Below are 27945 nucleotides of genomic sequence, written 5' to 3'. Positions count from 1 at the left end.
AGGGCAGATAAATTCACTTGCATCAAAGCTTCGTTCAGGAAATTCCTCGTTATGAAAGCCATCAAATCTTCAGTCTTGCCCACTGCTCTCAGTTCTTACTACGGTCCCTCTGTCAGTCAGTCGGTCGGTCACCTGCTTCCAGGCATAGCTGCTTAGGTGATCTAGTTTCTCTTGTCTTATGCCGTCGGGTCGTTCCGGACCCATCGCGGCACTACAGACGTATCTCTCGCAGAATGCCCCACTGTCCATCTGCAGTGGTTCTGGTGGTGTATCCATAGAGTTTTCTGCGGAAGTGGGTTAGCTTTGCCTCCTTCCATGCGGTAAACTTGAGCCTCCACCCTCGACCCTCTCCCGTGCCGCTGCTCCCCAGCATGGGTGAGTTTTGACTTGTAGCAGATTGCCTTCCACTCGTGAGCCACTACCCAAGCTACGAATGGAACGGATAGGCCTCTGCTTGACTTTCCCTCCTGTAGCCAAGACTAGTAGAGTATTAGAAGGCAGAAATCATTCACTGATTAAGAGACTCTTTTTGAAGTTATATGTGGCTTTTTTTTTAACTTTTCCATCACTAGCACTTATTGAGCCCCAACTGTAAACAGAGTCCTGGACTGTGTATGCAGCACTTGGAAGAATATACTGAATTTCACTCAACCCCTGGTATTTATTGGGCACTTGTAGAGTGTGATAAGTGCTTGGGACGGTTCTGCCATAATGCATGTTTTCACTGTGTTTTTTGGCTGGAACCCCAAATGCGTAAGGAACAGGGACTATGGAATGCCTGAGCGCAGTGTGCCGTGTTATCGGAAGAAACTGCATGTATGGCACCCATGTGATGTTGGAATCGGGGACCTCAAGGAGCTTACAAAGAAATGAGGGAAACAGCTTCATTCAAAGTTACCATTAGGAGGGAAAAGACAAATAGAACAGGTTATAACAAGAAAATGGTAAAACGGATACGAAGGAGTGTACTAGCTTATGGGTAGCTTGTGAGTACAGCAGTGCTGAGGGGGTAGTTGGAAGGAGAAGAAAATTAATTGATTTAATTAATTAAGTCCTGCTGAAGGTGGGATTTCAGGGGCTTTGAAAATGGAGAGAAGCGTGGTGTGGGCGATTTGAAGGGCCAAGTAGGAGAGGGATCAATTATCTGGCAGAAGGGTGGCCACAAGAGGAAATTATTCGGCCTCAAAAATCATTCGTGGCAAGAATTCTCTGAGGAACCAAGCAATGGGGCAAGCGGACCAGCTTTTCTCCTATTCTCCTGAAGGACTAGCCGTGGTTTTCAGGTCAGGTGATGGAAAGCAGCATGGCTATGAAAATTTTTCCAGTTAGAGTCTCTATTATTTCTTGAGCATTTACTGTGGACAGGGCACCCTACTAAGCACTACTGAATTGAATAAAGGATCCACGTTGTATCATCCATCTTGAAGGAAGAGGACGGTCAGCCCTTGCTCTGTTTGAGCTTTCCCTAGTTAGGGGGGCTCTTCCCGGGCCGTCGTCGGGTTACCAGAGGTTCAAAGAAAATGACTGTGGTAGCTCATTGGAAGAAACAAAAATAAAGGTGTGTTTTACTGAACGAGAAAGCGTTTTTGTAGATCCGTTTAGCAGGCAGGACTTGGTTGGAATCAAAGAAACCTAAGGTTTATTCACGATGAGCCCCATGGGTGGCAGAACAGGCCTTCTCAATAAAACCCCCTATAGGGATTCCAGTAGGGGCTACATCCCGGGCCTGGGAGTCAGAAAGTCATGGATTCTAATCCTGGCTTGTCTGCCGCTTGTCTGTTTGGTGACCTTGGGTAAGTCTCTTCACTTCTCTGGGCCTCAGTTACCTTATCTGTAAAATGGGGAGTGAGGCTGTGAGCCTCACACAGGGACAGGAACTTTGTCCAGCTGTTCCCAGCGCTGAGTTCAGGGCCTGGCACAAAGTAATCGTGTAACAAATACTATTATTATTATTATTATCATCATCATCTCCTAGCCTGTGGGGAGGGCTCCGATGCCCCCACCCATACACCAATTTGGGGACAGAGGTCCAGGGAGAAGCAGCGTGGCTTAGTGGAAAGAGCCTGGGCTTGGGAGTCAGAGGTCATGGGTTCTAATCCCACCTCCGCCACTTGTCAGCTGTTGTCACCTTGGGCAAGTCACTTCCCTTCTCGCTGCCTCAGTTACCGCATCTGTAAAATGGGGATGAAGACTGGGAGCCTCACGAGGGGCAACCTGATGACCCTGTCTCTCCCCCAGCGCTTAGAACAGTGCTCTGCACATAGTAAACGCTTTAACAAATACCAACATTATTATTATTGCCGTGTGGTACTTTCCAAGGGTTTAGGACAATTAGTGTGGCAAGATGAAAGAATAGATTAGATTAAATTAGATTAAAGATTAATTAGGAAGATTAGAAAGGCAAAAGCCGCCCACGTGCGCCCTCCCCAGCGCCCGTCGATTAGACTGTAAGCCCGTCAATGGGCCGGGACTGTAACCGTTGCCGAATTGTCCATGCCAAGCGCTTAGTACAGTGCTCTGCACAGAGTAAGCGCTCAATAAATACTATTGAATAGGACAGCGCTCCGCGCACAGGAAGCGCTCAAGAAACCCGACTGAATGAATGAACGAATGAAGGGGGGTGTGAGGGGAGGGGGGTGTTACAGGACCGGCCGCAGCGGCCGGAGAGCCAAGGGGAAGGAGATAAGCGGGGGGGGGTGTTGTGTGTTTTGTGTGTGTGTGTGTGTTGTGTGCACCCTGAGCGCGCCCGCCCGCCGTTGCGCCCGCCCGCCAGGCGGGGGCGTTAGAGGGGCCGGGCGGCGCGCGGCCGCCGCAGGTGCGAAGCCCCAGCCGCCCGGCGCGCGCCGGCCACGCGCCGCGGGGCCGGGGGGAGGGGGGGGTGCGCGCCGCGCTCGCGCGGCCGCCGGGCACGTGCGAGCCCAGCCATGTCCGCTCCGGCGCGCGGCGGCGACCACCGCCCCCCCCACCCGGCCAAGGTAAGGGCCGGCGGCCCCCCCCCCCCCCCCGCCGGGGGAGGGCGCTGCTGAGCCCTGCCCGAGGGGACGATTGAATGAACGAACGAATGAATGAATGCATGCGGGGGGGGAGGGGGGGGGCACGTGCTCCCGCCCCACCCGCGTCCCCGGGGGTCGTCACACCTGCCAGCGACCGCCCACCCGGCTGGCCATGCAAGTAGGTGGCTGGCTTCGGGGCCTCCTCCCCACATCTCCATTCGGTAGTATTTATTGAACGCTTAGGCCGTGCAGAGCACTGCGCTAAGCGCTTTCCGCAAACCCGGGCCTGTCCTAAGCGGCGGGGCCTCGCCACCCACGACGGTGGTACGGACCCGGCCTCTCCCCCCACGGCAGGGTGCACTCGGAGACACAGTTTGCAGTCCCAGAGGGGTCACTGATGCCTGATAATTTGTGCTAGGGAGGAGAAGGGGGGCAAAGAGGGAGAGGTGAATCAACAGGTGCCTAGAGCGCGTAATTAGGCGCATCTATGCGCCACGGGCGGCCCCCAGTGCTTAGGTGCTGAGGTGGTGGTCGGGATGTGGCCTGGGAGGAAGACCATTGAGTTGTGCCTCCTGGAAAAAGAGGGTTTTCGGCAGGACTACGAAGTTGGGGGCAGTTGTTTGGGAGATTTGAAGAGGGAGTCCAGATTGGGGCCGAAAGGCGTGAGCAGGGGCCTTTCCCCGGTCCTTTACCATTGAACGTTTACTGAGCGGGGAGAGCCACGCTCAACGGGTCCACAAAAGAAGTATGGCTATCTGTGGCCCGGCCAAAGAAGACCGGGGAAGCCCTGTTGAATTTCTCCCGGTAGGAGATGAGTGGCAATAAGCTAATGTTACTTGCTTAAATAAATTGAAGGAGGGCCGTTACTGGCTCTGGCCACCGCTCTGCCAGCAGCGTATTCGGTTGGATGATGGCAACGGGGCCTAGAGCGAGAGTTGCCCTCCTTGCCGCGCATCCTGGTGCGGTCACCTCTGCAAGGACGTGGCTTTCATTTTGCAATCTGGATATAGAGTGTTGGAAATGTGAGACTATGTTCTTCCCACAGCACAACTGCGCTCTGGGTTTCATGCAACCCACAAGTTGGGGTGATGGGATTCGGTGTAGGGAGAACCACTTGTGCACATTTGTCACAAGGGTTAAAGGAAGATGCCATTTTGCTTCCCCGCCTCAGTCCAGCTGTGCAGTGTTGGGTGTTTCTTTGTATTTTTGCCATGTGACGATTCATCCCATTCTCCTATAATGTGACGGGCGTGTTCTCGAAGGACCTCACGTTAAGGAGAACTAACGGCATCACAGCCTTTCTCTCACAGCACGTGGGTGCCTGAAAGTGGTTTCTTCCCGTGACCTGTCACTCAGTCAATCAGTCAGTGTATTTAATGAACACTCACTCTGTGCAGCATGCTGTATTGAACACTTGGGAGAGTGCAATAGAGTAGACCAAGTAGGCCAAGGAGTTTACAACCTAATGGAGTTCAGACAAGCTGGTGTCAGAAAGAAGGCTCCCCAATTCCCTAACAGCATTCTAGGTAAAACGCAAAGTGAGGTCAGGTATTCTGGCAGAAGTATTTGGACTTAATGCAGCAAAATAACCACAAGTGTTAAGAGCATGAAGCATTCTGCTAGCGGCGGATGAAACGATAATACCGAATAAGAATTGGTTTCGGTGTCAGTCATGGTAGAAATCCATGAGCCGCTTACCCCTTCAACCCATTAAATTAGTGGATATTAGAAGGTCATTCTTCCCTAGCACAAGGGTTTTCAAGAATCCAGCTATTGTGCCTTAGCCGTTATGATAATTTAGGGATGTATCATTAAAGTTTCCTAACTCTTCCCCCTACATCCCTCTCCCTAATGTTAATACTTATGGTATTTATTCAGTGCTTACTGTGTGCCAAACATTTTATCTAGTACTGAGGTAAATACAAGATAATCATGTTGGACAAAGTCCCTGTTCCGTGTGGGGCTCAAGGTCTAAACAGGAAGGAGTCGGATTTAATACCCATTTTACAGATGAGGGAACGGGCCCAGAGAAGTGAAGTGAGTTGCCCAAGGTCACAGAGCTGGGAATAGAATCCACGTTCTCCAACTCCCAGGCCCATCCTCTTTCCTCTAGGCTACACTGTTTCTGCATGCATTTTCCCCTCCCATAATCTATGATGGTCTCCTTGTCAGTGAAGTATCTCCCTTGAATCTGCTAATGCTTTCAATGTGGACAACTTTCTGGGGTAAAAAGTTCTATATGTTTGCCATCTGCAGGATTCAGAAGCATTCCTTTGTGTTTGTTTTTGAACAGGCCACTTTCAATAGGCGCTGCCTCTCCCTCCTTGTGGAGTTTGGTAAATAATTTGTCCGTACTTCCTTTGTCTCTGCCTTTGTGGGCTTCATTCATGTCTTCTCTCAGCCTTTTTCTTTCCAGGGGAAAGGGCCATTATTCTCTCTCCCCATGCATCTCCTAAGGCCACTTCTCCCTCCTCTGTACTTTCTGCACCCAGTCCTTCCTGAAATGTTGTAATGGGAATCATATACTGTATTCCAGGAGCAGCTGTTCCATGGTTTTGTTAAGTCGGAAAATTTTACCTTTTTGTTTTCTGTTCCCTCCATGGTTTTGTATAGTGGGAAAATTCTGCCTTTTTGTTTTCTGTTCCCTGCTTTGGTTCGTCCCAAACAGGTGGTGATCTTGGGTGAAAAAGAAAGCAAATGTGCCTTTTGAGTAGGATATTATGATTCCTCAGGGGGGTTTTTTCCCACCTAATCTGAATTCACAAGGACAGGTCTCCTGAACTTAAAGTGTTCTTCATAAGGTCTAGACCATGCTCACCCGTTTTCCCCAGATCCATAAATGAGGAATGAAACAGTGGTCATTTTAGGATTATTGAAGGAAGCGCAGGTATGGGTTTAACCTCGGGTTGAATTAGAAGGTCTTCAGATCTAAAATAGGTACATTAAAGACAGTTTTGCTAGGCTTGTGGGAGAGGGAAGCCCCTTCTTTCTTTCTCCAGGCATGGCCGCTTAAATCCCCTGCCTCCAGGGAGCCAGAGTCTAGCTATTTGCTCCAAAACAGACCCCACGCTTGCTGCTGCAGCTGCCGATTGTCAGCACTGCGCTTGGTGATAACGCAGCCATAAATAACAACTCACCAAACTACAGGAGTGATTTGCTTTAAGCACTTCAGCACCTGCTGTCCCTAATTAAAGGATTATTATGCTGCCGACTGCAAGCGACAGTCCAGTGTTTCGAAGTTCTAGAGAAGGGGGTGTAATCTGCATTTGGCCACGAAAGCCAGTTTCAGGGTGCATCTGTGGCATCAGAAAACAGCGGTGTCGGATCGTTAGAATGGGTTTATGAATCAGAGGGGTGTGTTTAAGGTAGGAGAAACTGTTTCTTAAAATTATCGTGCATACATAATGCCAGCACAGTGTTAACTCAGGATCTCAGTCACTCTGGCTTATGTGTGGTTAGAAGTGAAAATAGTCATTTATTGCAGCAAATTGCATCCCAGAATTTTTTTTCCATTACTCTCTCCTATACTGGGCCATACTAGATCAATGGTATTCAGATTAGTTTCTGTGGGTCACAGTGGAGGGCAGACTCCCCATGACCTCAGTTTCCTGAAGGTGAATGAAAAATTCAAATTCAAGTTTTAATTAAGTTGTTAAATCTTAAAATGGCATGTTTAACTAGTGTGGTATCAGGGTGTTTTCCAAGATTTCCCTCCTGAACTGTCCATCACACTGCATCCTGACACTGAATTTTAGGGTGAATTATAATATGCAAGGTGTCCTCGGGAGTTGTTTATATTTAGGATTTTACTTGGTCCAAACTCTGTATGCTGTGAAAAAGATGTACAGTCCACCGATTTATAACTTACATTTGATTTTTCCCTCCTAGATTACTTCTGGGCATTTGCTTATTTTCTTGCAGAATAATCAGTCAATCAGTGGTATTTTTTGAGTGCTTACTGTGTGCAGGGCACTGTACTAAGCGCTTGGGAGAGTACAGTACAACAGAGTGGGTCCACACATTCCCCCCCAACCACGAGCTTGCAGTCTGGAGGGAGAGACAGACATTAGAACAAAAAAATAATTTGCAGATATGCACCTAGAGTGCATAGATGACTCTGAAGGGAGCTTTTGAAATACCAAAATATTTCTGTTTTTAAAAGGGAACATTTGAAAATAGGTTTCTGAACTTAAAGGGATTCTGACTTGAGAATGAAGGGAAATCACTTTTGAAAAGAAAACAAGGGTTTGGGAGTTCCTTACTTGTGGTCTTGCACTTAACTCATCCTTGTAGGTCAGAAGAAGATCCAGGGAAACAGATGGTCCCTACTTCGTCTCTCCTTTACTAGAAATCATTTGTCGTAGTTGGCTTTGGCCATTCCCTTTGTGTGAAGGCAGGGGACTGTGCTGGATGATTTCCTCAAAGCCCCTTCCAACTTTGGGGTTCACTCAGCCCATCATATTTATTGAGCACTTCCTGTGTGCAGGACACTGTACTGAGCGCTTGGGAGAGTACATTAGAACAGGGAAGAAATCTTTCCTGTCCCCAAGGAGCTTACAATTTACAGGAATTCATTGAGAATGTAAGAATTAAAGCCTTGGCTTATAGCAGCCAACTTTCTCTATAGCTGAGAGACCTAGACTTACCTCAGGCAACATATTTGACTTCCAGAGGAGTTCCACAATGCAACCTCTACCCAGTCCATCCAGTTCTCCCTTAATGCAGAGATTGTGCTCCGCAAGCTCTTTAATTCAGGGCTTTGGACACGTCAGTGCTCAGTAAATACCACCGAATGATCGACTGACTGTAGAATCCTAGGTTAAATAAATTCACACTGTAGCACTCACCTTGTGCCCGAAGCTGTGTTGTATACACACATAACCATCTCTATTGACACTGCATCACAGTGTATCCAGATGTGTATGCACTGTCAAGTGTATGTTCCCTAATTTTGCTCTTGGTTTGAGCCAAGTCTGAGGTCTGAGAACAATCTTTGGTCTGAGGTGAGGACTACAACTCCCAGCAGCACCTGTCTGATACGGTCTGTCTGACGTGCACTAATTTTAAATCTCTGTTCATATTTGAACTTCCCTGGAAATCTCTTCAAGGGGGCTCAAAGGCCCCATACCAGGTGGGAACTGGGCCCGCAGATCCAGCCCACTGAACCTGGGCAAGTCTGGTCCACTGAGTCACGGCAAGGGGTCTACCAGGGCTACCCAAGGCTGCGCCTCCTGGACTGATCCTGACCTCCAGGACGATGATAGCACATCATAGGGTCAGTCTATTGATCTGTGAGCATTTTATGGAAATATTCTAATTTTTAAACTACCTAACCCTCAGAACCAAGGATCAATGCCTTTGGTATCAAGCCTGTCAATTACAGAGTCCTGAGTCCTGCAGGAGAGGGTGCCCAATTATTTGACTCTAGGAATGTCACCGCTACCATGATCTGTTCTCGCATTTCTTTTCCCAACCACACTCCTCCCGTCAAGCCCCCTGAGTCAACGTGTCTGTTAGATTAACTGAGCATAAACATTTAAATGATGCCACCTGAAATTCCTGCTCAACTGAATCAGAGTGGCTGGAGCAGAAGTGTATTGCTCTCCTTTGTCTAGAGACTCTTTTTCTGAAAGGCAAGGCAATCGGGTTTTGCGTAGCCAAAATAATCCCCTATATCACAGTGTGAAATGTACCTCTGCAGCAAGAAGAGACAGAAACTTGAGGAGAAAAAAAAGCAGCATCTGCTATTGCTAAAAATAGCACAGGCAGTAGAATGGCTTTTGCTGCCTGACTCTGTGTGTGGGGGGGGGGGGGGGGGGGGGGGGGGGGGGGGGGGGAATGTGTTCGTTCACAGCTGTGAATTTTCTATGGACCTGAATCGTAATTGCATTTTTTCCCCTTCCTCTCAGGCCAAAATAGCCCTCCTATTAGTTGGAGGAGATGCTGCTGTTGGGAACACGGCAAATGCCATTCAGAGATTATTTTCAGAAACAGCCAGCATTGCTATCACTATTAGTGATGTGAAAGGGGCAGCAGTATTTTTGGATGATTACACATTCAACATGGTATTCCTGCAGATGAATTCATCACCAACTGTAGAGGAATTAGAAACCGTCAAATTAATAAGGTAAACACCCCCAAAACACTGAAGTATGTTTCACTTATTCCGTGTCCTATTTATAGAAAAAGATGCAGTTCTAATTCTACTTAGTGGTATTTTTTTGAATGATGTGCAGAATGGGGCTGACGAGTGGTGGGGGTCGTGTACCCAGTGTGTCTCAGAAGGCATTTGCTTTCTGTTAGTTCACACTCACCTGTTTGCTGCACTGATTTGAAGAGAATCCTTTTTCCCTAATTACAGCCTTTCCATTTATACAAAAATCCAACTGAAGGAGTAAGATGCGGTAGCTTGGGAAAGGACTGGCTGTTTGTAGAAAATGGTTCTCTTGTGCAAGCGTTTAGTACAGTATTCTGCACATATTAGGCACTCGATAAATACCATTGAATTGATGATTTGGGCTGATCTGGGAGTGGAGCCTGTGAATAGGCGATCCATGCCACCCACCGTTAAGGGCTAGAGTCTCGAAATTGTATAAGAACTGCCTGGTGAATCGTCACAGTATCCCCCAGCTTCTGTCTAATCTATTTAGAACTCTAGGTCCCAATCACTAGTCCCCAGTGATTTTCTGTTTTGCTTGGGCCCGGGAGTCAGAAGGATCTGGGCTCTAATCCTGACTGTGCCACTTGTCTGGTGTGTGACCTTGTGCAAGTCACTTAACTTCTCTGTGCCTCAGTTACCTCACCTGTAAAATGAGGATTAAGACTGTGAGCCCTATGTGGGACAGGGACCGTGTATGACCTGATTAGCTTGTAACTACCCCAGTGCGTAGAAGAGTGCTTGACACATGGTAAGTGCTTAACAAATACCATAATTAGTTTAACAGTTTGTGGCCCCTCTAGTTTGCTCCAGTTCTCCTAACTTGTGTGTCTCAAAAAAACAATTTGGTTGTAGGAATTGCTCTAATATCTTCCTCAATAAAGGCCAGACCAAAGACTCAGCTGACGCTGAGTAATCAAGGCAGGTTAGGATAAATGCTTGGATTAACATATTCCTTGGCTACCCAGTCAATCCAGTAACCTCTTCACATTTGTATGCATAGATCTCTGAAAAACCTTGATTGCAATGTGCTCTGCATATAGTAAGAGCTCAATAAATGTGATTGAATTAATATGTCATATTTAGATTGTAAACTCTCCAAGGACTGAGCCTCTGATTTGATCAGTCAATTATTGATATTGACTGAATGCTTAGTGTATGCAGAATACCGTAGTAAGTGCCTGGGCAAGTAAAATACAACAGAGTTGATAGATATCGTGCCCTCAGCAACCTTACAGCCTAGCTTACAGTTCTTCCTTTGTAAAGTCATGTGCATCCATCTAATTCCTTTGACTGCTAAAGGCCAGTGGTGGTGGGTCTCAAGCTGAAGTGTGCACTGCATACTCCAGGAAGAAACGGAAGCAGAATTAGATCTAGGTTTGAGTTGGGTGGATAACTCTAGGATCTCAGATGAGTCCTTTTTTTATAAGTTATGTTTTGGAGAAGAGTTTGAGAAACATTTGCAGTTGGTGAGGGAGGGGAAGGAAAGGACAATCAAATATGTTGAAAAAAAAATTACCAAAAGCCCCCATTAAAATCCCAGAATCCAAAGCATTATCTTAATGCTCCTGCAAGCTAGGAACCCTCGTTTCTCATTTAGCTTATTGATTGGGGGAGGGGGGGGGATGAATGAACAGCTGAGCTTACAGCCATAGTAGTGGATTCTGGGAACTCTATTGATAAATGGTTACATCTCTATCCAAATCTACAATCGCTACATTACTGGAGGAGAACTCTTTTTTGGTTGGAAATTGATTCTAGATTAATAAAAAGGCAAAGTTGCTGACTTATATGAGTTTTGGATTATGAGAATAACCAGTGCATTAAATCCGTATGCCCCAATCCTAATATATTTTATTATTGGCAGTTTTTGTTATTTGATTTTGTAGAATTAGACATGTAGTGACCATTTATTGGGACTTGTGGCTGAATGTGCAAGTTTAAAATGTCATATTAAGGAAATTCAAAATAACTGGGTAAGATGTATATATGTACATTTTTTTTGTAAGGTAGACTTTACTTTACGTCATGCTATTATCTCCCACTAGGCACACTCCACTCCATTCCTCCCTCCCCATCTTTTCATCTCTCTTTACCTCTCCTTGCCACCTTTTCCACAAGATCCACATGTTTGAACCAGACGTGCTGTTTCCTGTGACTCCCGAGCCCTCCCACACTCTGAGGTTCACCCTACTTCACTTTCCAGCCTCAGTAAAACATCACTGATTTGGACTTCTCTCATCTTTTTTTAATGGGATTTACTAAAGGCTTACTATGTGCCAGGCACTGTACTAAGTGCTGGGGTAGATACAAGACAATCAGGATGGCCACAGTCCATGTCCTAATTCCCATATTAAAGATGAGGGAACTGAGGATCAGAGAAGTTGTGACTTTTTTAAAAGTATGTGTAATGTACTTTCTATGTGCCAGGCACTGTACTAAGCACTGGGGTAAGTACAAGCTAATGAGGTTGGATACAGTCCACGTCTCGCATGAGGCTCACAGTCTTTATCCCCATTTTGCAGATGAGGTAACTGAGGCACAGAAAAGTGAAGTGACTTAGCCCAGGGTCAGAGAGCAGTCAAGTGGCGGATCCAGGATAGGAATCCAGGTCCTTTGACTCCCAACCCCATGCTCTTTCCACTTGGAAAGACTGTTCTTTCCTTGCTTCCCTCACTAAATACCAACATTATTACTCGTCTAGTCCAGGTGATCGGGATTCAGCTTAACTCATCATCTATTGTTTTTTAAATGTCTGGTTTGTTTTAAATGCATTTTTATTGCTCATAGAAAATCATCCCCCTACTTTATGCTCAATAAGTTAAATCCTTGAATTGAGACTTCCAGATGGATCTCATCACTTTATTTTTCCCCCCTAGATTCAGAAAAAAGAAAAATATACATTTGCTGTTTGTGTTTATTATCCCTGTAAATTTTGAAGGTATGTACCTTCCAGATCTATTACTTTTATTTCTTTTCTCCAAATGAAATGCCTAAGGTCAGCATTTAATCCAGAGATCTTTAGATTGTATTTCAGGGCATGGAGCTGATATTATCTTAACTGAACCTCTTACACTGGAAAAATTGGATGTTGTGGTTAAATACTGGAGATTTGCTTTGTCAAATACTGGTAAGTGGGGAACAAGGGAACTTGGGTTTTCTGATTCTGAAAATGTTAGTTCATTGGGTATGCCATAGATTCGCAGTTCAGTAGTGGATTGGAGTAGAATAAGTTGACTTTAAAAAGGTGAATGACATCTGTTTTCCTCTGTCTGACGTAGATTTTTTTCATGCACCATCCTTTTTGATTCATTGAACTCTTTTTCCGGAGGAAACAAAAGAGGAGGAAACCTATGACTTTGGAAACAAAGTACTGTAAAATCTGTTGATTGAAAAGACCCAACTCCTGTACTGCTTAGAACGTGTACATTTGTGTAGTTATTGTCAATTCTTGGAACTCTAAAGCAGATCTGAAGGCAAACTGAATATATTTTTCTTTTAATTTCAGATGAGGATGGAAGTAAAAGCCCAGGAGGAAACCCTGAACTGTCACGGCAGATGTCTTGCGATTCGAGCCGGAAGCACTCTATCACTGATTTAGCCACTTGTGGGTTAGTTTGTTGTACTTCTCTGAGCTCAAGAAGACTCTGACACTTTTTTTAAAGTAAATTTTTTAAATGATCAATAATATGTCAGAAGGATGAGGCTATAAGATAGATGCAGGTAAATTAAGAGTGCACTTAGCAGTTTTTTATTTTCCCGTTGGCAATTTCTAGGAGAATGAGGGGCTGGAAAAGAGCCTGAAGGCTAAATGTTAGACTGCATTTAGCCTGTTGGAAGAAACTTATCTACTCCACAGGCTTCAGGTCCCCAGATTCAGGCATCAGATTGACCAGGATTGACCTGAAGCCTGGAGCAATTAAATAGATTTCCCAAGGTTAAGGATGGGGTGTTCAGGAGGTGGGGGTGTCTAGGGCAGGCGTCTGCTATCATTTGCTGCCCTAGGGGAGTCAGCTAGATCATTCTGCCAGCTATGCTGGCCTCCGGCATAGGAGTCTGGAATGGCTACTGGTCCCCTATCACCTGGCCTCTGAAGGGTCACCTGCTCTGCTTCTCTTGGCCACCATCTCCATCCACTTATGCCTCTGCTTGGATAGCCTGGATCACCCCACGGGTGACAGCACCCTGAGGTGAGAGAGTGGCACGGACATAACAGAAATACCACAGGAATGAGGGGAGAAGGGGTAACTTCAGAGGGGTAGCTAAAATCTCCCAACCTGGAGCTGGTAATTGCTCTCCCTCATCCTTCACGGCCCCTTCTAAAATAGAACGGCGGCTAAGGGAAAATTGCTAACCTAGAAGTTCTATTCATTTAGAAAAATGGCACTTTTCCCACTTCACTGTTTTCCACTTTCTTCTAAGTAGCTGGTTGCCAGATGCCCAGCAGAGGCATCAGAGAGGTTTTTTTGTTTGTTTGTTTCACTTATCAAAAAGTGTAGTGCAGTGGCGAGGCTTTCTTCTCTCTCTCTCCTTCTCTCTTTTTCCTCTCTCTCTCCCTCTCTCTCTCTTTCTCTCTCTCTCTCTCTCTCACACACACACACACACACACACAAACACACTGCAGTAGCAACAATACCGCAGGAAGTTTTAGAGATAAGCAGCCTCTGGGGTGGAGGGAAAGAAGTTAAAAATAGGCGAACAGTTCAGAGACCTGGCCTTCAGGGGATGGAGAGGACACCTGACCTGAGAGTGACCCTGGGGAAATTCAGGAGACACGGGACTCAGGTGCCCTTTCCCTGCTGGTTCTTGGACAGCTAAGCACTAAAACCAGGTGGCCCCTTCTGCCAAATCCTTTGGTGTAGCGGGAGGGTTCTGTTCCCTTTCTCCAGATTCTTCTGGACCATCCATTGGGCCCCCATGGTCTCAGACTAGCCCAAGGATACTGTGCTGGGGCCAAGCAGAAAGTCCTAGAGACCCTGGTGGGTAAACCTGGTCAGTTGGCAGGCAGGCAGGCAGCCCTGTTGTCTCCATCTGTGAGCACTTAGCACTGTGGTCTTTTTGCAGGCAAGAGCGAGGCTCTAGGGGAAGCAGTATAAGCCTGTACTGCCCGGTGCTTGGGGTCCAGATGGAAAAATCTCTTCCCGTGGCAACCAAGGAGTATGGGGAATGTGTATGGTCTCCTGGAATCCCTCTCTTTTAGGGTTGTTGTGCTTAAGTAGGGACCTTTTCCCCCTCAGTGCAAATGGTATTTTACATTCTCAATTAGTAACAATTATGGCATTTGTTAAGTGCTCACTATGTTCCAGGCAGTGTTCTAAGCTCTGGGGTATATACAAGAGAATCGAGTTGGACACAGACCTTGTCCCATGTAGGGCTCACAGTCTTAATCCCCATTTTACAGATGCAGGATCTGAGGCACAGAGAAGTGAAATGATTTGCCCAAGGTCACACAGCAGACAAATGGCAGAGCCGGGATTATAACCTGTGACCTTCTGACTCCCAGATCCACGCTCTGTCCGTGATATCCCCCTGCCCTACAGGTTGAGAAACCAAGGCACAAAAAAATTGTCCATCTTCGACCATTCTTTCCAACCCTTCTCTTCCATAGGACCTCCTGCCTAAAAGAGTCCCAGCCTCCTCCTTGGGTGTCCTATGTGGGACCAGAAAAATGTTGCTAAAATTCTGATTGCCTGCTAACTTATTGACCAGAATCAAATGCAATGGCTTCTCTTGCCTGCACATGATGAGGGAGAAATGATGATGCAGTCTGTGTCCAGGGAGGGTCTTAAGGCAGTCCTGACATCCAGGTGGACTGTCAAAGGGGGAGCGGGAGAACAGAGATTTATCAGCCTCTCAGGTAGCCCCTGTCAATCAGATGGACAACTGGACCAGTAATCAGGAGAAATGCGGATACCAATCACCTGTTTGCCTTAGCTAAATCTGATGTTTTAGAGTCTCATGCTTTCAATTTTAACCAAATACTGGTATTAAATCCTAACATTAGCTACCTAATATGGGAAATAGGAGCCTATGACCAACATACCCAATCTGAACTTCTTTTTAACCTTCTTCTATGCGTATCTCATGAGGATGCAGCCAGCAGAAAACCAGGAAAAGAAATCAAGATTCTCTTTTATTAGTTTCTGTGTCTAAATTACATTCGGTGTTCCCACCGTAGCCAGCCTCCTGCCACCACCGCACCAGAGATCAGTGCTATTATACAATAATGAAAAACCCGAAACCAGTCCATTAGGCGTCTTTATAGAATGAATGCATACTGTGTGCAGAGCACTGTACTAAGTGCTTGGGCGAGTACAGTAGAGTTGGTAGACACAGTTCCTGCCCTTGAGGAGTGTATGGTCTTTGAGATCGGTTTGCCTAAAAGTTTTAACGTTTTTCTCTTCTCCCGACTTCAAAGCCGTATTAAAATCACATCTCCTCTAAGAGGCCTTCCCCTACAAGGCCCTGCTCCCTCTCCCTTCTGTGTTGCCCTTGTTCTTGGATCAGCCCCCTTTGTTCACTCCACCCTCAACCCCCCACACTTTTTGTACATGTCCATAACTTATTTTAATGTCCGTCTCCCTCTCTAGGCTGTAAGCTCCTTGTGGGCAGGAAGTAAGTCTACCAAATCCGTTAAATTGTTCTCTCCCAAGTGCTCCGTACAGCACTCTACACGTAGTTAAATGCTCAGTAAATACCAGTGATCGATCAATGGTTGAAAGAATCTCGTTTCCTCATCATGAGCGTTCATTTAGTCAGACAATCTTTTGAATTCGTAAAGCAGAGAGTTCAATTAGTAGACTGGGAATGCTTGCAAACTATTTTGGCAGGAAGCCTAGGGGCTGAGTTGCATAAGATGATGCCATTTGATATTTCCATGCCAACAGTGATCCAGATGCTGGGGGGAACGTCCTTTGAGTGTTACTTTCTTTTCTTTGTGGAAGATTCTCTTCCTGTCACATACTCCCTTTGACTCTCTTTTCTGTGGTGGTTTTCTTTTGGGTCCAGCTCCAAATTGATAAGGAACGGTGCTGGGAATGGATCAGTACATAATTCCAAGAAGAACAAAAGGATTTCCCTTCTTCATTCGGGCAAGGAAAAGCTGAGAAGGTGAGTTTACATGCAATTATTTGCTTTCCTCAGTAGTGAGAAAAATTTCAGCGTGACAGACATCCTTTGTCCAAGATGAGCCACAGTAGGAGCTGAATAGGGACCGCTGAACGAGAGTACGTTCCACAAAGCCATAGGAGGGGTTAGAAGTCCTGTGCCCTTAGTGGCCATGGTCGAGTCTCCTGTTAGGAACAGTGGTGAGTCCTGGGTTTAAGACTTCAGGACCAAGAGTCCGCTTGAAGGATTGTAATGCTAAGCATTTGTGTGGCACCACTCCTACTCTCCTGTCCTTGCTAGACATGTTCCCGCCAAGGCAACATGTTCCCCGCCAAGACACTGAATGTAGCAAGTGTACTCAATGGGCCGACATTTCAAAGAGATAACCAGTGCTGATCCTGTGCTTAAGTGCCTTGACCCAGGAGGCAATGGCCCCTGGTAGGCACTGTGGCAATCCATCAGTCATATATTTATTGAGCGTTTACTGTGTTCAGAGCATTGTGCTAAGTGCTGGGGAGTACAGTATTACAGAGTTGGTAGATATGTTCCCTGCCCACAGTGAGCTCACAGTCTAGAGGGGAATACAGACATCAATATAAACTATGGATTTGTACATAAGTACGGTGGGGCTGAGGGAAAGGTGATGTGGGAGAAATCCAAGCGCAACGGTGATGCAGAAGGGAGTGGGAGAAGAAATGAGTGCTAAAGCATGAAAGGCTTCATGGAGGACATATGCTTTTAATAAGACTTTGAAGGTGGGGAGGGTCTTTTGGTTAGGAAGAGCGGGGGCGTTCCAGGCCAGAGGCAGGATGTGATTGAGAGGTCAGTGGCAATGGAGATGAGATAAAGGTACAGTGAGCTTGATGGCATTAGAGGAGTGAAATGTGTGGGGTTGGGTCATGGTACAAAATCAGCTGTAGTTTTTGCCACCCTCATGGTCCATCTATTCCTGCTGGCCTGTCCGCCTCACAGAATGCCCTTGGTGGTCCTTTGGTTCCAAACCTTCAGCACCGATGGTGCGATCCCACCAGGTGGAACCTGATCCCCGGAGCCGTCCTCTTTCCATTGGACCAGCTATAGGGTAAAGAGTGCTGAGTCCATTTTGAATAACTCCTGATGAAGGCTGGCACTGTGAGGGTGGGACTTCATAACCAAGTACTTCCCCATGAGGAGAATGCAGTTGATGTTCAGAGATGTATTGTAGCGTTTTGAAATAATGAAAAATGTGTTCATCCCTAAAGTAGATGTGTGCTTCCCAGAATACTGCTACTGCTGCACTGTTCAGGTATTTTGTAAGCCAGGGTGACCTGCATGCCGGTGTGGGGGTATTTTCCAGGCCTCCCACAGTGAAGCAGATGTCCTGGGGAGAATGTCCCCGTGAACTCTGTCTCATTCCGTATCCTCGAAGGCCAGTCCAGTTCTGGTCAATACACCGAAGCGCACGTCAGACCCAAGTGGGCCCTGGGAGTCTAGTCTAGCGGAGGATCGTCCCTGGCCTGAGAAGCGTTCGGTTCTGGGGTCCCTGTAGGGAGTTGAGTCTGGGCTTGAGCGATTGATTTAGTCCAGGACTCCTGGACTTTTCCGGAGCAGACTCGGACATCCCGCGGAACCCCAGAACCACCAGCCGCTGGGTTACGTCTGGAGCCTGCCTCATCTCCACAGACCTTCTGGGGAATATGGCACACACCAAGGCATCTTGGGTTTCAGTGGTCACTGGAATTGCTCTACGTAAAGGGGAGAGGAGACTTCTGCTTTGATAGTGGCCTCGGAGTATCTGTGCATAAATAAACAGTTTCCAATTTGGAGATGGGCTTAAACGTTTTCAGCCGGTATTCCATTTTTATCAGCTCAAAGCCATGACAGGTCTTTTGTGTCCTGTCGGCAGTTTACACTAACAGTATGTGTGACCTGCACTACTGGTTCACAATTGCTGACCCGGGAAATATATATTGCTCTTACTTAACCTTCCACCTGCTCTGAGGCCTCCTGCTATTGGCATAGTTGTTCTCTTTGGAATTTAACCTGAGCAGAGGAACCAGTGACTCTCCTCCTTCAGTTGAGGCCAGAGAATTGGCTGTCAATTACTGTGGTGCAAAGGGAGAATTGAGGTCTCAAGTCTGTGTCCAGAGTCTGTTTATTTTGCAGAGCCCCTTTTTAATAGAGGTTGCTAATGCTTCTCACGTGGCCCAGCCCAAGGACCTATTATATCCAGTTTATTCATCTTTTAACTAGAGAACGGATCAAGGATTGCTGCAAGCAGTTGCGTGCTCTCTTGCCGTATATAAAAGGAAGGAAGAATGATGTGGCTTCTGTTCTAGAGGCTACAGCTGATTATGTGAAGTGTATCCAAGAGAAGATACCTCCAGTCATAATGGCGCAGGTACTCTGCTTAGAATTCTTTTGTTTTAGCTTGTGTCAAGAATACTGTAAATGGTATAGAAAATATCTTGAGGGGGGTCAACTAGGACTGTGGACTTCTACTTATTTATTTATTTATTTATTTATTTATTTATTTTTTCAGATCGTGACAGTGCTTCAGAGTAACAAAAGATTTTGTAAGATACAACAAGTGTTTAAACCTCCAGCCCCACCAAGCGCTGTGATAACTTCAAGGTACTATTTATTGAAAGATATGGGCTGAAACAGAATGTTGGGGTAGATTCTGGGGTAAGGGTCTACTGACAGAGAGGCAGGAGAAATCAACGAGGCTCGCACCAGTGAAAGCTCAGTTACGGTTAAGAAAAACGCTTGGCACCTAAGTTATCGGAGACTGGGCATTTTTACTATTTTGATTACAGTTTGGGGGTAGAGTCTGGGGCGGGGCTGCTGGGAATCAGGAGAACTAAATGCTAGACCTGCTTTGTCTGCAGGTAGGTTGGTAGGCTTAGGTTGACTCTTTTTTGGCCTTTCCCCTCTAGCAACTATTATATGAAATTTAATAGTTTGGCAGTCACTATTGCAGAGTGCCTCTCCCACACTCGCTTCTTAAAATCTGCCCTGGCCACTACTTAGAATTGGATTCCACAAATAATCTTTCTTTTGGATGATTCTAGAATAAGTTCTTCCAAAACAGTCTTTTATTCCACCCCAAAGCCTTGCTTCCACTTCTTGTCCAGATGAGTCATTCAGCCACTGTTTTTGTAAGGATAATTGAAGTCTCCCCACTATTACTACTTGCCCTAGTTTTGCAGTTTTCCTTACCTCAGCTCACATTTCCTGCTCACAGTCGTCATCTTGATATAATCTTATTACACTATTTTGATTCTGCATGGAATTTCCACCCATGTTCTTCCAGTGGTATTCTGGTACTATTTACTGAGCCCTTATTGTGTTCGGAACACTGTACTAAGCCTTTGGGAATGTACAGAGAATAGGTAGACATGATCCTTGACTTGGAGGAGTTTTCAATTAGCAGATTGTCTGGTAAAATTTTTTTTTTAATCCCAGTTGTTGATATTGTTCCTCCTGTTGAGTGCCACATTCCCCTTACTGTCCACCCTTTCCTAGCCCGGCAGTGTTGTAATGCTTTAGTTTTCTTCCTTCTCAGAGATTCCAAATATATAAAGATCCCTGCCAGCTGTCAAACATTCCAACTCATCCACTTAAACTTTAGGCTTCTAGCACTAGTGTAGAAGCATTTTTATATTTTGGCTCCACTTTTTCAGCTGATTTTTCAACCTATCATTGTTCCCATTGGAGGACAGTCCAATTTGCCCTCCTTGTTTTCTCTAAATAGCCTACTGGATTTCCATGCCTTTGAGCAACCTCCCTCCCAAGGAAGGGCCGGTGGGGGGCTTCATATTTTCTGTACACACTACATTTCTGCTAGTTTGTATATTGCTCACCCTCATTTTCATTTTTAGTGCTAGTGGTGTGGTCTCTTTTCGTGTAGATGGAACCCGTCTTTCCTGTACAAGTTTCTCCATCCCACAAAAAGTCCCCCCGGTATTTCATGAATTTCCATTCAAGCTCCATGCCCATCATCCCATGGCTACATTGAGATCCCGGACCTTGGCCTGAATTTCAGGCCCAGACCTTGGAACTGGAAATATTTCAGAGATTGTGACCAGTGAAATGATTCATTCATTCATTCATTCAATAGTATTTATTGAGCGCTTACTATGTGCAGAGCACTGTACTAAGCGCTTGGGATGAACAGGTCGGCAACAGATAGAGACAGTCCCTGCCGTTTGACGGGCGTACGGTCTAATCGGGGGAGACGGACAGACAAGAACAATGGCAATAAATAGAGTCGAGGGGAAGAACATTTCGTAAAAACAATGGCAACTAAATAAAATCAAGGCGATGTACAATTCATTAACAAAATAAATAGGGTAATGGAAATATATACAGTTGAGCGGACGAGTACAGTGCTGTGGGGAGGGGACGGGAGAGGTGGAGGAGCAGAGGGAAAGGGGGAAAAGAGGGTTTAGCTGCGGAGAGGTGAAGGGGGGGTGGTAGAGGGAGTAGAGGGAGAAGGGAGCTCAGTCTGGGAAGGCCTCTTGGAGGAGGTGAGTTTTAAGTAGGGTTTTGAAGAGGGGAAGAGAATCAGTTTGGCAGAGGTGAGGAGGGAGGGCGTTCCAGGACTGCGGGAGGACGTGGCCCAGGGGTCGACGGCGGGATAGGCGAGACCGAGGGACAGTGAGGAGGTGGGCGGCAGAGGAGCGGAGCGTTGCGGGGTGGGTGGTAGAAAGAGAGACGGGAGGAGAGGTAGGAAGGGGCAAGGTGATGTAGAGCCTTGAAGCCTAGAGCGAGGAGCCTAGAATGATAATTTGGAGGACTTGATTCCATTTGCTCAGGGCAGTTTGGATTTCTTGCCACCTTAATTCTTGGGCAGATTATTTTAAGAATGCCAGTGAGAGCGACCGAAATCAACCTCTTCTTCTTTCTCTTTCCAGGGAGAGCAACGAATCGACAAACACCGCTTCCTCTAGAAGAGAGATGGGATTGTGGGCGAATAAACACTTGGACAGAGACAACGTCCCTCCGTTCGGGGACCCTTTGGATGAAGTCTTGAAAGGTAATGCTACCGGCTTCCGTATGCTTGAGCAAGAGAAAAGGAAAATAAATACTGTAGGAATGGGGCCTTGAGATGCACACACAATGAGTTTGGAAATAAAATTGCTGACCTTCCAACAGAGTGCATACAGAGCTGTATGTGCTTTGCGTGCTATCCTGCCCTCTGAAGCGTTGGGTTCCAAGTGGCTCCTTTACCAGTGAATCCCATCTATCGATCGATTTACCGCCTATGAGAACAGGCTGTTTTATTGGTCCATAAACCACAGAGAAATATTCAGCCATTTATTCATTTCCCCCAAACAGTGTCTTTTTATGGTTTGATAGATACTTTTCAGATATTATGTTCTGTTCTCAGAGACTTTGAGTCTGTCTTCTTGAAACGTCATCTGAGAGCCTTTAGAAAGACTCCTTTAATGGCATAATCCTTCAAAATGAGCAGTTCCTTATTCCCAAATTGCCCTTTCCAGTTTTTAATAACTAAGATCCACTGAAGATGAATTTGCCTCAGTCCTTTCCATAACTACCTGCTCCCTCTTCTCTCCTCTCTCATATTACTCTTTACGTAATGAGTCCGATTCTGGGTTCGATTCTCTGGCAGAGGCTAATCAAAACGAACACTTCCTGGACCCTGTCTTGAATGTGTGACTTTTTAGCCGGCTAATGATAGAGTTGCTATTTGCGTTCCCCCAACCCTCACACAGTTCAGCTCGGCAAAGGGGGAAACTGGAAACTGAAAGCATGGAGATAAATAATTTTGTCCTGAGGTTAGCATCCTGAGTCTTCCTTGTGACTGACTGGGGAATCTCCCTGATTGACAGCCCCTGCCTGTGGGCTGGTGATTCTGCACTGTCACCTCCCCTCCCCTTCTGGCTGCCGGATGAGTTTTCTAGAGCCTCCTGGAGGAGCGACACCCCTTTTCAGTCAGCTCAGCCAGTGTGGAGATCCCTGGGGCAGGTTTGGAGGCAAGGCTAGTGAGACAAGACTCCAGGGCACTATTTATCATCCCCTCACGGTACAGTCCCAACTGCGTATAGGCTAGTTTACTTTACCCCATTCAGATCTGGTCCCCAAGTGGAATTTCGGTCCCAAAATGATCTTCCCAAAAGCATCTTTGCCTTTACAGGTTATTTATTTATATTAATGTCTGTCTCCCTGTCTAAACCATAAGCTCTCTGTGGTCAGGGAACATGTCTGTTAACTCTGGTGTATTATACTGTCCCAAGTGCTTAGTTTCGGTGCTCTGCACTCAGTAAGTGTTCATTGATTAATTACACCCAGCCAGGCCCTGGTTATACTTCTCAAATCAGGAGAGGAAGCGTCCTCTTGGATGTAAACAATTTTCTCTAGAGAAATACATGAGGAAAAAGAACTACTGAGGTTTGACTGAATGCGAGCCACTGTCGTTTCCCCTTCACCCCTTCTGGCCAATCCAGAGGTGTTAGTTTTTTCCTGTGTAGGAAGAGTAGCGAGTCTGAAAAGCCGTGGCTAATGTATTTAAAATAACCCTGGCTGAATGTGAACATATTTCTTTCTTCACTGGGGTGATTGAATCAGCACAGATTAGATCAGATGAATGTCAGTTGCCCACAGGCAAAAGTCTCAGGCCCTTGTTTGAGGAACCCACTGCAGCATCTCCATCGATTCCTATTCCCCACTGACTCTGAATCAGCCTTCTACTCACATCCTGGGAGGTTTAGATTATCGGCTTCTGCTCTGGCAGCTCTTCCTATTGTGTCACTTAGAGAGATAGCTCTGGAAGACTGGGATTATCAAAGGGAAAGTGACAAAAGAGAGAAGATACTTCAAGGTTAACTTTCCGACTTTCCGTGAACTGCGTCAACAATTAAAAAAAAGAAAAGCACTGTGAAGTTTCAAATTCTGAACTCCTGGGTTTTAAAAGAAGGAAAGAAGTGGGCATATAGCTTCATGTCAGATTTTACCTCTCCTGATATTCAGGCTGTTCGGGATAATATTGCCTGTGGTTAAATTGTTAACAATGTGAGGATTTAAAAAAAAAAAAAAAAAGAATTTTCTTTGAAGTAGTCAGATATCCGATCTTGTATGGTATAGTTATGCATTTGATTTCCTCACTATTGCCTATTCTCTGCCCGTTGGTAACTAAGTTCCCATCAAAACTCCATGTTGTGTGGAAAAACGTTATTGGGTGTTCTTTTCTTAGGGTTCATACTGAAAAGGTTGAGACACCTAGTTCAGTCTCTTTCTCCTCCTCGTTCCCTCCCCGAATGATATCTCAAAGTAAACTGTAGTGGCACAGATTTTTCCCTATTTGAATTCCTTAAAAATATATATGTTGCTCTCTTACCAATGTCTCTATATAGCTATGGAAAAATCCATTTCACATAGTAAATGAAAGTCTGCAAGTTGTTTTGAAGCTCTGAGGTTTAAAGTAAGAAATGTATCCTAATACCCCCCTTTTTCTATTTCTTTTTTATTAAAGGACATTCTAGTTCTGCTTCAGAAATTGCTGATGGTGAAGTGTGTAAGACCATTATTCCCCCTGCAGTCCTCTCTCTCAATTCCTTCCATACCTCTCCTCCTGTCAACTCCCATTCCCAAATTGTCTCTTGTTGTGAAGTAGCTGCCAAAACAAATCAGAACTCCTCAATTGGTTTTCCATCTGTTATGCCAACAGTCTCTGAATTTCCATCTAACTCCAACAATTCCAGGTCGACCCAAGCCGGTCCAGCACCTCGCAGATACTCGGTGAGTCCTAATTTTGTCCAGTTATTTGATAAATGAGCCTGCTTTTTATTATCACTCTTTTGCTATCTGATACAAAAGTAGGCAGGGGATTTATTGCTCAGTATCTTCACCGTTCGCAAAGTGAAGGTAGGCTTCAGAATTTCACTGTCAGGATCTGTCAGGATTGGCTATGGAACAGATCATTAGCCAGAACCACAGTGTAGATTTAGACCTACAACCTGGCACAGGTTCAGGAGAGCGGTAGGGAGCAACAGTGTAAAAGCATCCTATACCATCAGCAGACCTGCATTCTGGCAGCTCTTAAGTAAATGTGTCTGCTCTGAGAAGTCCTCCCAGACCCCTAAGACTTCTGCCTGATCATCAGGCCGAGTTGTGTCTGAGCTGAAAGTGCTTTGTGTGATTCTAACAGCGCAGGGTCAGACTGTCCAGTGAAATAGGGCATGTTCTGTTTAACCCGTTCTTTGGTGCTGTGGTTCACTGATGTAGTCCCGAACCTGAGGAGCTGTATTACAGTGTGTCCACAGTCTTCTGGGATACTTTTCAAGCATGCCAGTCTTTTTGTTGTTGTTGTTTTTGCAACGCCACAACTCCTGAAAAGTCCCCCAGTTGCAGTTCAGTCAATTGTCAGTCGCTACATACTATTGATTGGCTGCCGACTGTTGTATTCTGCCAGCTATCCTCTAAAAGGCCAAGAGGCTCCCCAGTGGGAAGGAATGTGGTGGAACGATAAGCTGGAAAGTGATCAAGGAAAGCCTTGCCCCCTGCCAAATACTTTTTTTTATTGAAGGCTGTCACTGTTCCTTGGCTTCACTTTTCCAGGATTGCATTTATCGGCAGATAGAGAACGGAGTGGGGACACTCTGGCTGTCCTCTGGGAGCGTGACAGGGAGGGCGTAGCCCCTGCCTGCCAGTAGGCTTGACGATTGTTGCCAATGATGCGAGGGATGGTTGGAGCTATAAACCAGCACTCTGAGTTTTCATCCGGCCAGGTCGTTGAGGGCTTTTGGTCACTCTTCAGCCTTTTTGCCTATCTTGCCCCCTTGACGACGGTGATATTTTCCCCATCAGCGATGATATCGTCAAGTGTGAGGGACAGCTCTCTGTATGGAAACATTCCTCTTTGCAGTGGTGCAGAAACTGTGTTCTCTACTTTCTCTATTCCTGTTCTTCTCTTCTCCTCTCTTCCTACATCGTTGGAGGGTTTCTTCCCTCAAATTTTTTTTATCCTGTGTAGAGTGGATTGTGTTTCTTTGCAAGTACTTTTGGTTGGTTGCCATTTGACTTTCAATTCCCTGGCTCCCTCCCCTTTCCTTCACACGATTGGCGTTCCTCACACTGCATTAACTCCTCAGCATTTTCTCCCAAGGCTAGCCCATTATTTCAGGCCCTCAGGCAGCCTGGACAGCGGAAGGCACTCTGAACTGGTTCTGACCTCACCCTATTTACTGTGATTTTCTTTTAGGCATTCTTTTTCCATTTGCCTCCTTTTTTTCCTGGTCTTGCTTTCCTTTCTGGTCATCTTTCTCTCCCTTCCACTGACCAGTCCATTCCCGGCTAAGCTATATCCTTTCTTTCCTCAGTGCTTCTGACTCCCTCCCACTTCCATCGGCACCTTTTCCTTTCATCCAGCAAAGAGGTTTAGGCACTGAGAATGTTCTGCTATAACAGAGGCGAGCATTACTGCATCTTTGGCTCCCTGGGCCATAGCACTTTCCCTCTCTCTCCCTCACGGTCTCTTCTGCACTCTCTCTCTCTCCTGAGTCCCCTGGCCCCAGCATCGCCCCCCTCGCCCCCATCGACTTGGCTTCTCTCCTACATGGCTTGGTTGGCAAGAAAGGGAAGGGGAGGCCCCATTGGTAAGGGCTGACTGAGATTCCTGAGAATGAGGATTTTGGTCTCCCCTAATGCAGCTGCAGCAGAAGGGAAAGGAAGGGCTGGCTACCAGGGCTCCGTCCCCAGGCCTTTTGGTTGGGTTCCTGGCCTTGTGAGGAGTGAGTCCTCGAGTGCCGTGGCGGCAAAGGGGCGCTACTGGCCTTCTCATCTGCTCGTCTCAGCGCCAGAGGGCTGTCTGTGCCCATGCTGGCACTTTGTGTTAATAATCCCAATAGAATTTTGAAGATATAGATGGGTGATGAAGCATAGTCGAGGAGTTTCCTAGACAGATGTGTTTATAATGGTGTAGATGTGATAGCTTGTTGTTCTTAATGTGTGCTGGCCCATGAATGATTTACAGGCTGTAGTTCTTTTGGCACCTCTCCATGTATTAAAATCACAGATCCCCCCAGATAGGCCTTCTAATGAGAACAGCAGTTGGCCAGGAGTACGTTCTTTCTCTGAGGGGGCACCAGAGGGCCCTAACATGTTGGCCATCGCTCTGCACCACAGCTAGGCTCTGAGGGGTTAATCGGTGAGGGAGGCAGGGAGGGGAAGCAAGAGCTGGCACAAGAGTCCCCACTGGGTCTCCTTCAGCAGAAAATGAGAACCTGAAAGCCAAAGCCTCAGAGGAAGAGAGCTTAAGTTGGAGCCGGAGCTGAAGCCAGGGAGAGTGGGATGTGGAAACCCAGATGTGCCCCCGGGTAGGGTTGGAACCCCTTGTCTGGGCCCTGGAAACCCGGCCACAGTCCGGCCGTAGTCGTAGGAGTAAGAGAGCTTATATCTCACGTCCGCAGGGACTGTTTCAGTCATATTAATACTGCCGGCCCAGCTGGAAGGAGGATCGGGGGAGAAGAAGAGAACAATTCCGTTGTCACGTGCCTATTCGTGAAGAAAAACAAAACTCATCAAGGACACCCTCAAGTTGTGGAACCTGAAGAAGTTTAGATTATCTTTTTTACTTTTCCGGACGCCCGCTCCTCTGAAGATGAAAGAGCACTCTGAGGTGGTCCACTCACATCGTTTCCCACCCGAGCTCAGGCTCACGGATACGGCCTTCCATTTCCGTACCGACGTCGAATCACCCCTGGGCAAATAATTTAATTCTGCAATAAGAGCAAATCAGTAGTTCCTGTTTCCCGGTGCCCTTTAGAGAGAAGCCAACTCTGTCCCCTGGAAGCAAAGCCTTAAAGAGCACATGTCAAAATGTGTTCATCATAAAAGTGCCTTTTGCCTCATAACAAGCAATATGAAATGCCATTGATTACTTTGTGCATTTCCCAGCAATTTGGAAGTAGTTTGCCTGATCTTATTTCACTTCCTGATTTTTATTCCCTGGCCCAGGGTTGGTTTGATATCTTTACTTTCTCTCTCACCCAGGACCTCATATGCCCTTCATACTGGGGAGATGTGTTTAAATTGAAAGAAAAAATGCAGTTTGATTTTAGTACTGTCAATTAATTGTATTCCTAAGATATTTAAAGTTTTCTTCCCACCTTTTATTGTTCATAAGCATGTTCGTGGTTGGCCCTGAAGCTAAGAAACATTTAAGATAGAACAGACCAGAACTTCCTCCTAAAGAATGAGTCCAATTTAACAAAAGTTTCATTTGATACGTTTAAAAGTGATTTTAAGAATGAGAATGACTTAGTTTTCTTGCTTGGCTTTGCAATTTTTCTTTAGGAAAGTAAAAATTGTAGAATTGATAGGTTTTTCATAAACATCGGATAAGTCTAGATTTGGGGGAAGGGGACTGTTCCAAAATTAATTTAAAACTAAAGCACTTGATTCTGCCAGATAATTATGAGTTCACCTCTGAAGACCTTCTCCCTACTCATTGGTTTGGCTCTGATCACTGGGGTAAATGTTCATCTTTTGCCTAGGTGAAAATTGTGTTTTAACCCAAATCAGACAAACTGTGACCTTGCGCCTTCTAAATCTTGCAAGATGATAAAAGTTGCAAAGTTTATGCCACTCTTAGGGACTAAATTAAGATTTCCTCGAAAATGCAATAAAACAACCTATCCTCTCAGATTCTGTAATTTCATTTTTCCTGCTGAAACAACTATCGAA

General features: G+C 46.0%; 1 protein-coding gene across 7 annotated transcripts; it reads left to right on the top strand.

The window, feature by feature from the left end:
- The first annotated feature begins 2914 nt into the window (after positions 1-2914).
- SOHLH2 (spermatogenesis and oogenesis specific basic helix-loop-helix 2) lies at positions 2915-27904 on the top strand. Of its 7 annotated transcripts, none has more exons than XM_039914907.1 (12): positions 2915-2975; positions 8903-9120; positions 12030-12091; positions 12176-12280; positions 12659-12761; positions 16159-16260; positions 18490-18637; positions 18779-18870; positions 21156-21277; positions 23735-23776; positions 23964-24000; positions 26670-27904. In XM_039914907.1, the coding sequence occupies exons 1-12, from the start codon at positions 2925-2927 to the stop codon at positions 26818-26820; spliced, it is 1233 nt and encodes a 410-aa protein (XP_039770841.1). In that variant the 5' UTR covers positions 2915-2924; the 3' UTR covers positions 26821-27904. The 7 variants fall into 7 exon arrangements, with proteins under 7 accessions (XP_039770841.1, XP_039770839.1, XP_039770844.1 ...); XM_039914905.1 differs by lacking the exon at positions 2915-2975 and adding an exon at positions 3097-3171; XM_039914910.1 differs by lacking the exon at positions 2915-2975 and adding an exon at positions 3097-3171 and having other exon boundaries at positions 23930-24000.
- Positions 27905-27945: the final 41 nt, after the last annotated feature.

Source organism: Ornithorhynchus anatinus, chromosome 20 (genome assembly GCF_004115215.2).
Source record: "Ornithorhynchus anatinus isolate Pmale09 chromosome 20, mOrnAna1.pri.v4, whole genome shotgun sequence".
NCBI classification, from domain to species: Eukaryota; Metazoa; Chordata; class Mammalia; order Monotremata; family Ornithorhynchidae; genus Ornithorhynchus; species Ornithorhynchus anatinus.
Note: the sequence above shows the minus strand (reverse complement) of the source record. Positions and strands in the feature narration are given on the sequence as shown.